We start from the raw sequence: 18650 nt of genomic DNA, 5'->3' as shown, positions 1-18650 counted from the left end.
ACTGGGAGACTGGGAGCGGGGCCTAGCGTCTCTTTCTTTTCGGGGCTCTGGGACCGCTGAGTGGGCCCAGGCTGTCGGCATGGGCAGGATTAGGACACTGTTTCCGTGGGGGGAGGTGAAGTGGAGTCATTTCCCGCTTCACGGCCACCGGCATCTACTCTCAGCGCAGTGAGTGCAGTTCCCGGACTCAGTGTCCTTTCTCGGCCCAGTGTTAGCCTTTTTCCTGACAGCTTTTTTTTTTTTTTTAACTTTGTACGGCCTTCCCGTACTCAGCCTTGGAGAACTGGCCTGCTTCTATCCCAAAGGGGCTAAGAGAAGTGTTTCCAAAGCTTCACCTGCTTTCTACCTTTTGTTGAAGACGTGTCGAAGGGTGAGGCAGGGAGAATGGAGACTCGGATGGGTTGTGGAATTGTTAAGCAGGAATTGCTTACAGTGGTTTACTGGAATTTAACCTCCAAGTGCTTTAGGTAGTGACCTGACTAAGAAACACTGGGGTTTCCTGAATTAACCTTTTCTAGTTTTGTCATTGTGCCTACACTTCCAGTAGTAGAAATGGTCACATAACTGAGTTGGTGATGATCTTCATTTAAACTCAAGACCAAATCTGGACTAACATTTTAGAAAATGTTTGTTGGCTTTAAAGGTTTTTGTTGTTGTTGTTTTTTTATTAATACTATAGCTTATACAAGGACCCTGAGGGTGGATTAAAACAATATTACCTATACTGAATTCCTTTCAGTCTACTGGTACTGATAGATTTGAACTGGATGGTCTAGGATAGAAGTTCTTAACCTGAGATAGATTTCTAGGGGGTCTGGATGAAAAAAAAAATCTTTATTTTCCGTTAAAGCAAATAAAGAGTTTGATCTTGGAGTCAGAGACCTGATTTCAAATTCAACCTCCGGTAGGTGGGAAAAACGGATACACAAAACAAAGAGCCTGGGAGTTTGCTATCTAGTAGGGGAATTTGTGCTTCTGTTATAAGGTTGAACTACATAACTTTAAGTTCTTTGTGCTCCAAGATGTAATTTTAGCGGAGGTAAATACATCAACAACTGCTGCTTGACTTGATACAGAAATTTTTTTTAGTTATCTACATTAACAATTGTTTCATTGGGAGCATTCCTTTGTTCTGGATCAAGATATCTTTGTTGGTGCAAAAAAGTTATAAACTCCTTAAAAACTTATTGTTTAGGATATTAGACATTTCAGTTTGAAAAATTTTCTCCCTTGTAGGGGAATATATCAAAATAGTCAGATGAATGGAACCCACAAAATAAAGGTTATAGAGAATTAGAGGAGGTGAAGATGTGATTCCAGTACTGTGAATCTCTATTTTGATACACATAAAAGACTAGATTCTAAGTTGTTTAAAGCATGGTGATATATATTATATTCAGCAATGAAGTTGCTAGTAACAGTTATTATCTGTGTGTTTGTCAGAGACAAAGATCAACAGTTCCTTCTGCATTGTGCATATGAGGTTCTTGATTGTTTGGCTGGAATCTGTAGTTCTAAAGAAAAAAGGTCAACATCTCTAACTTGCATCCAGGGCCTTCTCCAGTCTTTCTGATCTGTGTCATGCCACTAGGCCCAGATGACTCTGAAGGAGAAAGTGAGGTTGATGATCATAGAGGTGCTGGGGACACCAAGAGACTAAGTGGCTTACCTGTTGTTAAAAAAGCCAAGACTGACTAACTAAGAATAAAAAATCTTATCTGCTACTTCATTGAACAGATATTTGAATTTTACCGTGTACACAGAATCTTGCTAGGCCTTTTGAATGATAGGAAAAAAGTATAAGGTCTTTCTCACCTCAAGCTTGCAGTGTAATATAACTACAATTAACTGAAATAAAAAATTTAAAGAAATACTTTTAGTTTGCCAGTAGACATTGGAAAGACCTGTAAGTCATAGGGTTATTGGTTTATAGCTTGCAAGAATCTTATTGATCACATAAAAGTTCAGCCCCTTCATTTTTGAAAAGAGAAAACAGGGGCCAGAAAGGGGATTCTTAAGATGGCATGAAAAGAGTCAGGAGTGCTTTACTATCCCAGCATTTCATAAATATATCACGTTTGATGCTATGCTTTTATAGGTCTTTAGAGCAGTTTTTCTTTGTTTTATTTTTCCCCCAGGAACACATTGTATAATCCTAACCTAATCTTTCATGTGTACCCAGGACCTGTGATTTCATTGATAGATTATATTTTCATTCAGAAGAAATTATTTTCATACTTTATGGTCTTTGAGAAAGGCAAAAGGTTGTTGTGTTTGTAGGAACTTGGGTCTGTGCCTGTCTTCATTTTCACTTAACTTAGATCTCTTAGCTCCCAACTGACCATCAACACTGCTATTGTGTACATGCACCGATTCTACATGGTCCAGTCTTTTACACAGTTCCATCGGAATGTAAGTATGGTTTTAACAAAGGATGGAGGAGGGAACAGAAACAGGCATTTATTAAGCATGGACTGTGTGCCAGGCACTTGCTAAGTGCTTTATAAATATCTCCTTTGATGTAGAAGTGTAAACAATTGGTACTTACTGTACCTGATCTTATTATTTATCTTTTATATATATATGTGCATATATATATTCTTATATATAAATTATATATTATAATTTGTTATATATTTATACTATAATATATTATTTATAGTATAAATATAATGTATTATGTAATTTATGTTACTTATTATTTAACCTGTAGATGATTTGGAAGAGGAGTAGATAATGATATTTCCAATTCAGTTCCAATTCAGTAGACATTAAGCTTTTTCCAGGGCACATTAAAGCTTGAAAGAGATAAATTTAAGACATTTTGCTTTGCACAGTGGTGAGTAAATTTGGGCAACTTTGAGATTAATAGAGATAATAGACACTAAAAGTGTAGAGAGAGATAAGGAGATAGGAACTAGACCTGTGATTTCATTGATACAAAAAATTCTTTTGAGGAAACTCCTGCATTGATCTGGCAGCTTAGCACTTCCTTGCAACTTAAAATATTCTTAGAGAGTTGCCTAGAGTGTTGAAAGGTTAGGTGACTTTTTTTTAAGGTCACACAGCCCCTGTATATCAAACACTGGACTTGAATCTGGTCTTCTTGACCCTCAGTCTGGCTCTATCCACTACCCCAAGGCTGCCATTTAAGAATGTGAATAGTTTTGAAATGAGTTCAAGTAAATCCAAGAAAGTCATAATAAGTTATAGAAGACTAGGATGTTTAGGATATAGCACTAAGCTTTTTAGTTTAATGTCAGGAAGGCCATAATTGATTATCCATAACGAAAAACTGAGTTTGAATCCTGCCTCACACACATCATAGCTTTTTAACCCTGGTCAAGTGATTTCACCTCTCTCTAAGCCTCAGATTTCTCATCTGCTAAGTAGGGATAGTAGCCCCTGTCATGCAGGCTTCTTAATGTGGATCAAATGAGGTGTTATTCATGCATATACACACACCACACAATATAAGCATTATTCATATTATTGTAATAACTTGGTACCACTATCAGAGACAGAATAGTGGGCTAAGCAAACTTGGGCCCTTGGAGCTGAACTAATATTTGTGGCAGTTCTTGTGTTCTTAAATTTTGAGATAACCTGGAGAAAAGGCTATGGGTATGGCAATCACGCATCGTATGGATAATTGGATTATTTTCCTGGTTTTGAACATTTGATGTGTCCACTTTGAAAAGAACTTAAGCAAATGTTATATTAGCACCTAGTATGGGTTTTCACCTAATCAGAATAAAAGTATTAAAATTGGAAAACCTAAAGCTTTTTAAAGAGGCAGCAGCTGCTTTGGTCATTCATAGGGTTCTTTAAGTCCTATCTCATCTCAGTGTGCAAGCTGCCTTTTATGATTTGAAGTGTACAATGAAATATGAAATTGTTATGTTCACTGTGTATACAAAAATACACAATTTGACAGTATATATAGATTATGGCTACATTTCAAAAAATACACAACTTCCTAAAAGTTTTGTTGTTGTTTAATAAGTTGGATTAATGATATATAATAGTTTTAGAAGAATTAAAATTATAGACAACTCAGAGGACAGTAAAAAGATGTATGCTTTTTCTTTTTTGCAGAGGAGTCACTATCAATTTTTCCTCTAAAACACCTCCCTCCCCACAAAAGAAAAGATAGTCAAGCAAAACATCTGCACTCCTATATCTCTAGTAGTCCGTTCTGTTGATGAGTATTCTGATTCATCACTGGTCTTCTGAAGCCCATATTACTCATTGCATTGATCAGAGATCTTAGTCTTTCAAAGCAGTGGCACAGAAGGAGACCTGCAGTAAGGAAGATTTTACATACTTAGCGGGTTGTTGACCCTGGGCAAGTCACTGAACCTTTATCTCAGCTATAAAGTAAAGAAAAAGAACACCTGCCTCCCAGGGTTGTTAAACATAAACACATACATATATATGTATGTATGTATAAGTAAATATAAATAAAGTGAGATCACATTTGTCTAGTACCTGCAAACCTTAGAGTGTTACCTAGGTAATTTCTATTGTTGTTGTTATTCCTTATTAATATTATGGTCATTGTATAAATTGTTTTCCTGGTTCTGCTCACTTCACTTTGTATCAGTTCATAGAAATCTCCCCAGGTTTCTTTGAATCTGTCCCTTTCATTACTTCAGTTTCTTTTGTAACATCATAGTTTTTTTTTTAGCTGCTCCTTAATTTATGGACACCTCCTTCATTTCTAATTTTTTGCTATAACAAAAATGCTGCCATAAATATTTTTGTATATGTGAGTCCTTGCCCTCTTTTTTTAGAACTCTTCATGGTATAAAACTAATAGTGGTATTGCTGGATGAGGGGGATGGGAGGAGGTTGATAGCTTTTTAAGGAACCCAAGCTTAAACTTTTGCCCCTGTGCCACATAGTACTAGGAATACTCATTACTTGAGGAAAGAACCTTTTCTCTTCCAGTTGAAAAATACTGACTCATTTGCCCCAGGGTATTTCAAGGTAAAGTGGAGGCTGTGTGGCACAATATAAAGAGTTCTGGGTGTAAAATCAGAGGGCTTGGACATCCTGCCTCTGGTGCTCATGTACCACCTTTGTGAACTGGTTTGGGCAAGTCACTTAACTTGAGTTTCACTTTCCTCCTTCATTAAATGAGGGTTTTGGATTAAATGATGAGGGTGTCCTTTTGAGCTCCATATAAGGTCCTGTGATTAATTGCTTTATTTTGGAAAAATTTAAACTTTTTGGACTTCTGCCCCCTTAAGTGAGTGAATGTTTCTGGAATTTGCTACAGGAATTTTTCCTAGCTAGGTCTTTACAAGTACTGCTGTATAGGCATTTGTGAAATTCTTTTTTCTTTAGATAAATCTTGAATTTCTTCTTCAGAGTGAAGAACATAGCAGATTTTCCATACTTTTCAAAAACAAAACCTTTCCTTTGCCCTGCTATGCTCTGTAGCTTGTCTTATTTTCCTCTTGCCATTCATTACCAGATTTTTAGGAATGGTTTATACCTGTTGCTTCCATTGGTCCCAATCCTTTCTTAAGCCTTTTCACTTTGTCCTCTACCTCCCTCCCCCCATTTTACTGAAAGTACACTTGCAGATGAATAAAGATCTCCTTTTTGATTAACTTTTGTGGTATGTGATAATCTTCATTAAATTTTTTTCTTTGGTAATATTGTCTTTGTTTTCCAAGTGAACTTTCCCCAAGGCCTTCCTTTTTTCTATTTACACTCTCCCTTTCAGAGAATTTATTTTTTAACAGTTTCAGTTACCACTACTATGCCGATAACTCCCAGTTCTTAGCCAGGTCCCTTCTCTGTAATTTCAATTCAATATCTTCTGACACCTATGAGACATTTCTATCTGTGTGGAAATTTCCACCTTGCTATTGTTTAAAAGTCAAACTTGTTTCCTCAAGCTCCCACTACCTGAGGGGGGTAAAGGGGAAAAGAAATGACTTGCAGTCATATCTTCCTCTCCGTTCCCACTCCTACCATCCTAGTTCAAGCCTATTTAAAAAAAAAAAAACTGCGTGGACAGAGAATTCTGGGAAGATGGTGGAATAAAGTAGGAAATTACCTGGCTCTCCCAAATTCACCTACAAACAATTTAAAATAAAGCTTGAAATTTAAATAATTAAAAGTGTATGAAGCAGCTATCCACTGAAGACAACTTGGGAGAACATTAGGAAAGACCTGACACCGGAGGTTAATGGTCTGGCTTGATTAAAATGCAGATACCCAAGAATCTACACACAACAAAACCTGGGGGCAGCTGTGTCTCAGCCTCAGCTTCAGAAACTTTTGTCTCATTAATAGTGTGGGGTTGGAATGGAGTTAGATAGTGGTGCTATAGGGCCCAGAAGTATAGGTATGGTGACTAAAGATGGTCCTTGGCTGTGACTGTGGGTGAGGAGGAAGGAACATACACCAGTAAGGGTGGTAAGAGTTATGCTGCCTATGGATAGCTGCAGTCTCCCTGGTTTTGGTTCCAGGGCAGAGGGGTGAGCTGAAGCTTGAAGCCCCAGGAGGGACCACAGGGAATAAGAGCATTTTTTGGTGACAGCTTTGCTGGGGGCCCTGGTTGTGGCTTGGAGAGGAGAACCTGAGATCAAGCCCTCAGGATATAGAAAACAAACAGCACAAAAAATCCCAGAAGCCTGAGACATTATCTCTGACACTTCAGAATTAAAACCCAACTCTAACACAGTTAACAGCCAAGAAATAATCCTCTTAAAAAATAAGTGAACAAAATAGAAAGAACCAAAGCATAGAAAGCTACTAAGGTGATAGAGAACTCTGATTTCAAACTTAGAAGAAGATAGTGAAGTTACGACAGCTGCTTCTACTTCAAAGAAAAATGTTAAATATTCATAAGCACAAAAACAGTTTTTGGAAGAGCTTAAAAGGGACTTTAAAAATAAAATTAAAAAGAGGTTGAGGAAAAATTATGGAAAAAAAAGAGTAATACAAGGAAATAAAAAGTTATGAAAAGCAAGTCAACCAATTGGGAAAAGATCCAAACACTTATGAAAGGAAATGAAAGCCAGTACTGTCATAAGATGCCAAGAAATAGTAAAACAAAATCAAAAGAATGAAAAAATAAAATATAAAACATCTCAGAAAAACAACTGACCTGGAGAACAGATTAAGGAGAGACAATATGAATATTGTTTAACTACCTTAAAGTTATGATTTTTAAAAAATCTAGGCATTATACTTCAAGAAATTAGGTAAAATTGTCCTGAAGTTTTGATTGCCACCTGAAAGAGATCCCAAGATGAAAATTCACAGAAACATCATAGCTTAAGTTTCAGAGCTCCCAGGTCAAGGAGAAAATACTACAAGTAACTTGGGGGGACAGGATGGGACACAATTTTAACACTGTGGACTCCAGTCAGGATGAAGCAAGATTTTGTAACTTCTACATTAAAAGACTGAAGGGCATGGAACATTATATTCCAAAGAGCAAAGGAGCTGAGTTGGACACCCAGAATAACTTACTCAGTGATGCTGAGTGTAATCTTGAATAGAAAAAAATTGGGTGTTTAATGAATTGAAGGACTTTCAGGTATATTTTGAGGAAAAGTCCAGAAATGACCGAAAAACTTGACCTTACAAGAATCAGGAGAAATTGAAGGCAAACATTAAAGACAAATTATAAAGGATTTAATAAAGTCAAGCTGTTTACTTATCTGAGAAAATGTTGTTTGTAACTCTTACTGTTGTTATTTAGGTAGTTTGAAAGAGCATATATAGATAGCTTGGGGGTTGAGATGAGTATGAGGTGATGATGGCTAAAAAAATTGGGTAGCGAGAAAATCGAGCAAATATACAAAATGAGGCATGAATGGAAGAACTGTTACAGTGGAGGCAGGAAGGGGCGGAGGATTGGTATTGCTTGCTAAAACCTTATTTTTTCAAACCTGGGTTAAAGAGAGAATAACTTACATCTAGAAGGGTATAGATGTTTTAATTTGCAAAGAAATAGGGAGGAAAGGGAGTAAGGGAGAGACTCAGAAGGGTATGCAGATCAAGAATAGGATAAAGGTGGAATTTTTAGAAGGAGTTTAGATTAAGGAGGCAGTGGTTAGAAGTAAATTAGATATTTGAGGAAGGATGGGGTAAGAAGAGAGGTAGAGAAGGATAAACTGGGAAAATAGAATGGAGGGAAATACAAAACTAGTAGTTAGAACTTTGTGAATGGGATGTATTCACCCATAAAATGGAAGCGGATAGCAGAATGGATTAAAAACCAAAACCAATATGTTTTCAAGAAACATTTAAAAATAAGAGATACACATAGAGGAAAAGTAGCAGGCTGGAGTACTATTTATTATGTTTTATCTGTTGCAAAAAAAGCATTGGTAGCAATTATGATCTCAAACAAAGTTAGAGTTGAACAGGAAAACTACATTATAATAAGAGGTACCATGGGATAGTATCCAGATTTTTAAAGGAAAAGCTAGAAGAATCAGAAGTGTAAATAGATAGCAAAACTGTACTAGTTGGGTACTTAAGCCTTCTTCACTCAGGGCTATATAAATCTAACAAAATAAATAAGTCAAGGAAATTAATAGAATTTTAGACAAACTAGATATGATAGCTATCTAGAGAGAATTCAGTGAAATAAAAATAGAAAGGAATATGACTTAGCATTACATGGTACCTTTACAAAAATTTACCATGTATTAGGGCATAAAAACCTTAGTTAAATGGAGAAAAGCAGAAATATTAAATGCATCCTTTTCAGGTCAAAATGCAATAAAAGTTATCTAACAAAGAACCATGGAAACATTAAAAATTAGTTGGAGATTAAACAACTATTGTTAAAGAGAATGACAGTAATGAGACAACAGGGCAAAACCTATGAGATTTGTGAAAACAGAAAAATTCATATTTCTAAATGCACATCAGTAAAGTGGACAAAGAACAGACCAAAGAATTGGGTATGCAATTGAAAACAACCTATAAAAAGAATTTTAAAATCTCCAAGTAAACATTAAATTGGAAGTCCTAAAAATTAAAGGTGCAATTAATAAAATTGAATGTAAGAAAATAATCAAAGTAATGAATAAAATTAGGTTGGTGTTATGAAAAAACCAATAAAACAGGTAAATCATTAGTTAATATGATTTAAAAAGAGAAGAACAAATTACTAATGTCAAAAATGAAAAGGATGAATATACCTCTAATGAGGATGACATCAAAGCAATTTGTTAGGAGTTATTTTGCCCACCTGTATACCAACAAATTTAACAATTTAAGTGAAACGGAAGAATACTTTTAAATTTTATTTTGGAATTCCGATTACTTGTAAAGATAATTTTCAACATTCATTTTTATAAGATTTTAAGTTCCCTCCTTTCCCTGTCCCTTCCCCAAGACAGCAAGCAATCTGATACATGTTATACATATACAGTCATGTTAAACATAATTCCCTATTAGTCATGTTGTGAAAGTAGAATCAAAACAAAAGGGAAAAACCACAGGAAAAAAAAACAGCAAAAGTGAAAATAGTATGCTTCAATCTGCATTCAGACTCCTTAGTTCTTTCTTTGAATGTGATTAGCATTTTCCATCATAAGCCTTGAAATTGTCTTGGATTGTATTGCTGAAAAGAACTAAATCAATTGTAGTTGATCTTCATGTAGTGTTGCTTTTTACTTGTACAGTGTTCTGGTTCTGTTTACCTTACTCAGCATCAGTTTATGTAAATCTTTCTAGGTTTTTCTGAAATCCACCTGCTCCTCATTTCTTATAGCACAATAGTATTCCATCACATTCATATACCCCAACTTGTTCAGCCATTCCCCAATTGATAGGGAATATTATCCAGTCTGACAGGTTTGAGGTGGTACCTCAGTTACTTGAATTTGCATTTCTCTAATCTATAGTGATTTAGAGCCTTTTTTCATATAACTATAGATAACTTTAATTTGACAGTTTATCAGTTGGGGAACGACTTGTACCCTTATAAATTTGACTCTGTTCTCTATATATTTGAGAAATGAGGCATTTATCAGAAACACAGGCTTTAAAAATTGTTTTCCAGCTTTATTTTCCTCCCATTCCAGTTGTATTGGTTTTGTTTGTGTAAAAGGTTTTTAATCGAATATAATTGAAATTATCCATTTTGCATTTCATAATGATCTCTATCTCTTATTTGGTCATAAATCCTTCCTTTTCCCATAGATCTGACATGTAAGCTATTCTTTGCTGTCTAAATCATGTGCCCATTTTGATTTTACTTTAGTATACAGTGTGAGATATTGGTCTATGCCTAGTTTTCCATTATTCTCAGCTGTTTTTGTGTATTAGTGAGTTCTCATCCCAGAAGCTGGAGTCTGAGTTTATCAGTTTCTGGAAGGCAAGAGGGAAAGGAAAATCAGAATCTTATAAAAATGAATGTTGAAAATTATCTTTACAAGTAATTGGAAAAAATAAAGTGCTATGAAGTGCAAAAAATTTTTTTAAAAAAGAACTCAAAAATAAAACAAATAAAAGAAAAAAGTATGCCAGTAATCACCTGTGTCCTGTGTACCTAACTTATTCATTGATCCAGCAATCTGTTTCTTGGGCAGTACCAAATAGTTTTGATGATTGCTGCTTTATAATGCAATGTAAGATCTGGTATGGCTAAGCCACCTTCCTTTGCATTTTTTCCCATTAATTTCTTTGATATTCGTGACATTTTGTTCTTCCAGATGAAATTTGTTATTTTTTCTAGCTCTATAAAATAATCTTTTGGTAGTTTGGTTGATGTGGCACCGAATAAGTAAATTAATTTAGGTAGAATTGTCTTTTTTATTATATTAGCTCAACCTACCCATGAGCAATTGGTATTTTTCCAGTTGTTTAGATTTGACTTTGAAAAATGTTTTGTAATTGTGTTCATATGTGGTTTTGGGTTTATTTTTAAGTCAGGTAGATTCCCAAATAGTTTGTAGTATCTACAGTTATTTTCAATGAAATTTCTCTATCTCTTGCTGCTGGACTTTTTTGGTAATATATAGAAATGCTGATAATTTATGTGGGTTTATTTTATTTATATCCTGCAACTTTACTAAAGTTAACTGCTTCAAGTACTTTTTTAGGATTCTTTAGGATTCTCTAAGTGTAACGTCATCTGCAAAGAGTGATACTTCTGTTTCCTCGTTGCCTATTCTAATTCCTTCAATTTCTTTTTCTTCTCTTATTACTATAGCTAACATTTCTAGTACAATATTGAATAAGAGTGGTGATAATGGGCATCCTTGTTTCACCCCTGATCTTGTTGGGAAAGCTTCTAGCTTATTCCCATTACATATAATGCTTGCTGATGGTTTATCATTTTAAGGTAAGCTCCATTTATTCCTACGCTCTCTATTGTTTAATAGGAATGGATACTATATTTTATCAAACTTTTTTCTGCGTCTGTTGAGATAATCATATCATTTCTCTTAGTTTTGTTACTGATATGGTTGATTATATTGATAGTTTTCCTAATATTGAACCAGCCCTGCATTCCTGGTATATTCCTGATAGTATAGTTTTGCTGTCTATTTCTTCCTGTAATTCACTTAACTTCTTTAAGAATTTGGTTGCTATACCATTTGATCCATATATGTTTAGTAGTGATAATACTTCATTGTCTTTGGTACCTTTTAGCAAGATGTAGTTTCTTTCCTTTTCTCTTTTAATCAGATCTATGTTTTTGCTTTTGTTTTGTCTGAGATCAGAATTGCTACCCCTACTTTTTTTTTTTTTTTACTTCAGCTGAGGCATAATATATTCTCCTCCAGCCTTTTACCTTTACTCTGTATGTATCCCTCTGCTTCAAATGTGTTTTTTGTAAACTACGTATTGTAGGATTCTGGTTTTTAATCTACTCTGCTATCCACTCCTGTTTTATGAGTTCATCCCTTTCACATTCAAAGTTATGATTACTAATTTTATTTCCCTCCATCCTATTTTCCCCCTTTTATACATTTCTCTCTCCTTTTTGTACATTTTTATACATTTCTCTCTCCTTTCATCCTCTCCCTCCTCACCAGCATTTTGCTTCTGACCACTACCTCTCTCAGTCCGCCTTCCATTCTATCAATGCCCCCTCCCTTTTCGTTCCCCTGCTACTCTTGCCCTCCCTTTTGTCAGTGTCCTTCACCCCCTTTTCTTCCATAAAGGTAAGATAAATATCTATACCCAACTGAGTATATATGTTATTCCTTCTTTACCAAATTCAGTGAGAGTAAAATTCAAGCATTGCTCACCCCTCCTTTTTTCCCCTCTATTGTAACAGATCTTTTGTGCCTCTTTATCTTAATTTACCCTATTGTGCCTACCCCTTTCCTCTTGTCCAAGTACAATCCCTTTTTTCACCCCTTAATTTTTTTTATATCGTGGCATCAAAGTGAACTATTACCCACAACCTCTGTGTATGTATACTCCATCTAATTGCCTTAATAGATACAGTTCTCAAGAGTTACAAGTATCATCTTCCTGTTTAGGGGTATAAACAGTGTAACTTTAGTGAGTAACATGTTTTGTTTTTTCTTTCCTGTTTACTTTTTTATGCTTGAGTCTTGTATTTGAAGATTGAATTTTCTGTCAGCTCTGGGATTTTCATCAGGAAAGTTTGAAAGTCCTATATTTTATTGAATGTCCATCTTTCCCCCTGAAAGATTATGCTCAATTTTGCTGGGTAGCTGATTCTTGGTTGTACAAGCTCTTTTGCCTTCCAGAATATCATATAGGGGTTTTGTTTTGTTTTGGTTTTTGTAATTAGTATTTTATTTTTTCCAGTTACATGGAAAGATAGTTTTCAGCATTCTCTTTTTCTTTTTGGGCGGTTGTGTCAATGACAAGGTGACTTGCCCAGGTCACATAGCTAGTAATTATCAAGTGTCTGAAGGTGAATTTGAGCTCAGATCCTGCTCACTCCAGGGCAGTGCTCCATCCAGTGTGCCACCTAGCTGCCCCAGCATTCATTTTTTCTATAAGACTTTGAGTTTCAAATTTTTTCTTCCTCCCTACTTCTCATTCCCCCAACACAGCACGCAATCTGATATAGGTTATACAAGTGCAGTCATGTAAACATATTTCCATATTAGTCATGTTGTGAAAGAAAAACCAGAACACAAAAGGAAAAACCACAAAAAACAGTGAAACTAGCATGCTTTGATACTGTATTCAGACTCCATAATTCTTTCTCTGGATGTGGATACCATTTTCCATCATGAGTCTTTTGGAATTGTCTTGGATCATTACATTGCTGAGAACGAAGTCAGTCATAGTTGATCTTCACACAATGTTGCTGTTACCTGTATACAATGTTCTCCTGGTTCAGTTCACTTCACTCAGCATCAATTCATGTAAGTATTTCCAGGTTTCAGAGTATCGTATTCCAAGTCTTCCAATCCTTTAATGTAGAAGATAGTAGGTCCTGTGTAATGCTGACTCTGCCTCCTTGATTTTTGAATTGTTTCTTTGTGACTGCTTGCAGTATTTTCTCCTTAACCTGATAATTCTGAAATTTTCCTCCTTGGAGTTTTCATTTTAGAATCTCTTTCAAGAGGTGATTGGTGAATTCTTTCAGTGACTGTTTTACTCTTTATTTCTAGGCTGTCAGGGCAGTTTTCCTTGATAATTTCTTGAAAGATGCTGTCCAGACTCTTTTTTTCTTTCTTTTTTCTTCCATTATGTGTAAAGGTAGACTTCAGCATCTATTTTTGTAAAATTTTTGAGTTCCAAATATTTTTTGCCTCCTTCTCCAAGACAGCAAGCAATCTGATATAGGTTAACACATGTACAATCATGTTAAACATTTCCACATTAATCATGTTGTGAAAGAGTAATCAAATAAAGGGGGGGAACCACAGGAAGGAAAAAACAAAACAAAAAAATGAAAATAGTATGCTTTGATCTGCATGGTTTGTTCATCATTTCTTATAGCATAGTAGTATTTCATTACGTTCATAAACCACAACTTGTTTAGCCATTCCCCAGTTGATGGGTATCCCCTTGATTTCCAGTTCTTTGCTACCACAAAAGAAAGCTGCTATAGATATTTTTGTATATATAGATCTTTTTCCCTTTTTTAGTGATCTTGTTGAACTACCGACCTAGGACTGGTATTGCTGGATCAAAGGGTACGGACAGTTTTATAGACCTTTTGGTATAATTCCAAATTGTTCTCCAGAATGGTTAGATCAGTTCACAACTCCACCAACAATGCATTAATGTTCCAAATTTCCTACATCTTCTCCAACATTTATCATTTTCCTTTTCTGTTATATTACTAGTCTCTTTTTTATCATAGCTTTCAGGTAGTATAGTATGTCTCCTGGATCTATTTTCCAGGTCAGCTATTTTTCCAATGAGGTATTTTACATTTTCTTTTATTTTTTTCATTCTTTTAATCTTGTTAGACTGGTTCGTGAAATCTCATAAAGTCATTAGCTTCCACTTGCCCAATTCTGATTTTTAAATTAATTTTTAGTTTTCAACATTCACTTCCACAAGATTTTTAAGTTCTGAATTTTCTCTCAAACTCTCTCCTCCGCCCATCACAAGACAATATGCATTCTGATTACCCCTTCCCCCAATCTGCCCTCTCTTCTATCACACCCCTCTCTTCTCTTATCCCTTTCCCCTCTATTTTCTTGTAGGGCAGGATTGCCCATGTGTCTTATTTCCCAGTTGCATGTAAAAATAGTTTTTAACATTTATTTTTAAAACTTTGAATTCCAGCTTCTCTGCTTTCCTCCCTCCCCACCCACCCCCATTGAATAGGCAAGCAACTCGATATAGGCTATATGCGTGTAGTCATGCAAAACACTTCCATAAGTCGTGTTGTGAAAAACTATATTTTCTGTCCATCCTGTCCTGCCCCCCATTTATTCTATTCTCTCTTTTGACCCTGAGCCTCCTCAAAAGTGTTTACTTCTGATTACCCCCTCCTCCCATTTGCCCTGCTTTCTATCATCCCCCCAACCCCCTGCTTATTCCCTTCCCCACTAATTTCCTGTAATGTAACATAGCTTTTCATACCAAATTGAGTGTACATGTTATTCCCTACTTAAGCCATATCCAATGAGAGTAAAGTTAACTCTTTCCCTCTCACCTCTCCCCTCTTCTCCTCCTTTGAAAAAACTTTTTCTTGCCTCTTTTATGTGAGATAATTTACCCTATTCTATTTCTCGCTTTGTCCTCTCAATATATTCCTCTCTTTTCCCTTAATTTAATTTAATTTTTTTCTTAATTTTATTTTTTTTAGTTATCATTTCTTGATATTCAACTCACCCTGTGCCCTCTGCCCATATATATAATCCCTCCAATTACCCTAATATGGAGAAAAGTCTCAAGAGTTACAAATATTATCTTTCCATGTTGGAATGTGAACAGTTTAACATTAGTAAGTCCCTTATGATTTCTCTTCCTTGTTTACCTTTTCATGCTTCTGTTGATTGTTGTGGGGCAGCTAGGTGGTGCAGTGGATAGCACAAGAGTTCAGGAGTCAGGAGGACCTGAGTTCAGAACTCACCTCAGATGCTTGACACTCACTGGCACTGTGACCTTGGGCTTAACCCCAGTTGCCTCATTCTGGGTCATTTCCAGTCACCTTGATGAACATCTGGTTACTAGATTCAAATGGCTGTGGAGGAGAAGTGAGACTGGTGACCTACACAGCCCTCCCTCACTCAAAACAAAGTCAAGTGCAAGTCATCTCATTATTTGTCTGATGGCATGGTCTTATTTGGCAACAAAGGACCAACACACACAATTGTTGTATTTGAAAGTCAAATTTTCTGTTCAGCTCTGTTCTTTTCAAAAATGCTTGAAAGTCCTCTATTTCTTTGAATGACTATTTTTTTCCCCAGAAGTATTATATTCAGTTTTGCTGGGTAGGTGATTCTTGGTTTTAATCCTAGCTCCTTTGACCTCTGGAATATCATATTCCAAGTACTTTGATCCCTTAATGTAGAAACTGCTAGATCTTGTGTTATCCTGATTATATTTCCATAATACTTGAATTGTTTCTTTCTGGCTGCTTGTAATATTTTCTCTTTGACCTAGGACCTCTGGAATTTGGCTACAATATTCCTAGGAGGTTTTCTTTTCAGATCTCTTTCAGGAGGTGATCAGTGGATTCTTTCCATTTCTATTTTACTCTCTGGTTCTAGAATATCAGGGCAGTTTTCCTTGATAATATCTTGAAAGATGATGTCTAGGCTCTTTTTCTGATCATGGCTTTCAGGTAGACCAATAATTTTTAAATTATCTCTCCTGGATCTATTTTCCAAGTCAGTTGTTTTTCCAATGAGTTATTTCACAGTCTGCTGTTTTGTCATTCTTTTGGTTTAGTTTTATAATTTATTGATTTTTTTTTTTTTATAAAATCATTAGCTTCTATCTGCTCCATTCTAATTTTTAAGAAATTATTTTATCCAGTGAACTTTTGTACCTCCTTTTCCATTTGGCCAGTTCTGCTTTTAAGACATTCTTCTCCTCACTGGCTTTTTGGACATCTTTTGCCATTTGGGTTAGTCTGTTTTTTAAGCTGTTATTTTCTTCAACATTTTTTTGAGTCCCCTTTAGCAAGATGTTGACTCGTTTTTCATGATTTTCTTGCATCGCAACTCTCATTTCTCTTCCCAGTTTTTGCTCTACTTCTCTTACTTTATTTTCAAAATCTTTTTTGAGCTCTTCCATGGCCTAAGACCAATTCATATCTTTCTTGGAGGCTTTGGATAGAGAAGCATTGATATGGTTGTCTCCTTCTGGTATGTTTTGATCTTCCTTGTCAACAAAGTACAATTCTATAATCAATTTTTTTTTCATTTTTTTTGCTCATTTCCCAAGCTAGTTACTTGAATTTTGAGCTTTTTGTCAAGGTAGTTCTCTGCTTCCAGTGGGAGGGGGAGGGTGTACTGTCAGCCTCTTGATACCCCACGATCTGTGGTCCTAGAGCTCCAGAAACAGCCCCTGCTGCTGCCCCTGTGGCAACTGGGGCTGTTACAGGCTCCTCCTTTCCCTCTGTGGCCCAGAGGCTGGGGCTGGACCACTCTAGTGTCTCACACAGGTCCAACAGGTTTTTTCCACTGATCTTCCAATTTGTCCTCAGTGTTTTGGGATTGTGAAATATGGAAACTGCCAAAGGTGCCAGAGATTCAGTCCCCTGAGGCCTACTCAGGTCCTGTCTGTGCCAGCATGGTCCACACTGGACCATGCCCTGCTCCCAGTATGGCACGAGAGACTCTTCCCCTTGTTTTGACTTTCCAGGATATCTTGGGCTCGAGATTTGCTTCGCTCCATCATGCTGTGGGTTCTGCAGTTCCAGACCTTGTTTAGAGTCATTTTTTACAGGCATTTGGCTGGGTTTTGGGGGGAGAGCTCTAGCAAGTCTCTGCTTTTACTCCTGTATCTTGGCTCTGCCTCCCTTCCGATTTTTAAGGAATTATTTCATTCAGTTAGCTTTTGTACCTACTTTTGCATTTAGCCAGTTCTATTTTTTAAGTAATTATTTTCTGCTGTGAATTTTTGTCCTTCCTTTTCCAAGCTGTTGACTCTCTCTTGCATAACTTATTTTCTCACTTTTTCTTTTACCTGTCTTATTTTATTTTTAAAATCCTTTTTGAGTTCTTCCAAGAAGGATTTTGGGCTTGAGACCAATTCATATTCCCTTTTGAGGCTTCACATGTAGGCATTTTGACATTGTTCTCTTCTGAGTTTGTGTTTTGATCTTCCCTATCACTATAGTAGCTTTCTATGATCAGGGTTCTTTTCTGATTTTTACTCATTTTTCAGCCTATTTCATGACTCTTAAAGTTGAGCTCTGCTCCAAGGGCATAGGGGGCACTGTCCCACGCTTCTTGCACTGTGGGCCAAGGGCCTGGTCATGACTTCTTACACCAGGGCCTCAGGTGCTGGGCAGCTTGCCAACTGTGCTGGGGAAGTCGAACCTAATCATACCTGTTGTGTCAGGTTTCCGGGGCTGGTAGTTTGCCTCCTGTGCTGGTGCTAGAGGCCTCACTGCTGAACTGTTGTGCCACTGGTCTGCTGAACTTGTACTGTGGTGATGAGCCTCCTGCTGACTTGGCCAGACACTATCTGCACTGGGCTGTACTCCCCTTTTACCAAAATCAGGTAGAAGTCCTTCTAAGTTATCCTAAGATGGAAATTTGTTTCATTCTATCTTTTTTGTGGGTTCTGTCACTCTAGAATCCATTTAGAGGCTTGATTTAACCTTGTTTCCAAAGGCACCTTGGCAGAGCTCAGGCAACTTCCTTGTTTCTTTCCTTTTGTCTTCTTGGTTCTGCCCCTTGAAATGAAAGAACACTTACAAAAATACTGCCTAGATTAACAAAAAAAGGAATTTTAGTATTTTAGTAAAAGAAATTAAATATCCTACAAATGAGCTTCCTAAGGAAAAAACATCAGGACCAGGTGAATTTATAAGGGAATTCTACTAAATTCTACTAAACATTTAAAGATCAACTAATTCCAATATTATATTAATTATTTGAAATAATAAGCAAAGAAGGACTTCTCCCAAACTCCTTTTATGAAACAGATATGGTGCTGATACCTAAACGAGAAAGAAAATTACAAACCAATTTCGTTAATAAATGTGGATGCAAAAATCCTAAATATAATAGACTCTAGGAGACTACAAC

General features: G+C 36.2%; 1 protein-coding gene across 6 annotated transcripts in view; it reads left to right on the top strand.

The window, feature by feature from the left end:
• Positions 1-18650, top strand: part of CCNT1 (cyclin T1) — a 41409-nt gene that overhangs the window by 333 nt on the left and 22426 nt on the right. For 4 of the 6 annotated variants that reach the window (XM_072654536.1, XM_072654531.1, XM_072654538.1 and 1 more), the window contains exon 2: positions 2331-2412. Coding sequence is in view for 3 of the 6 variants with exons in the window: in XM_072654531.1 (XP_072510632.1) it covers positions 2331-2412 (82 nt within the window). In the remaining 3 variants the exon portion in view is untranslated. Of the gene's footprint in view, positions 1-2330; positions 2413-11200; positions 11333-18650 lie in introns of those variants that run through there. The other 2 variants (XM_072654537.1, XM_072654532.1) reach the window with 2 other exon arrangements.

This window comes from Notamacropus eugenii, chromosome 3, assembly GCF_028372415.1.
Source record: "Notamacropus eugenii isolate mMacEug1 chromosome 3, mMacEug1.pri_v2, whole genome shotgun sequence".
Classification (NCBI taxonomy): Eukaryota; Metazoa; Chordata; class Mammalia; order Diprotodontia; family Macropodidae; genus Notamacropus; species Notamacropus eugenii.
Note: the sequence above shows the minus strand (reverse complement) of the source record. Positions and strands in the feature narration are given on the sequence as shown.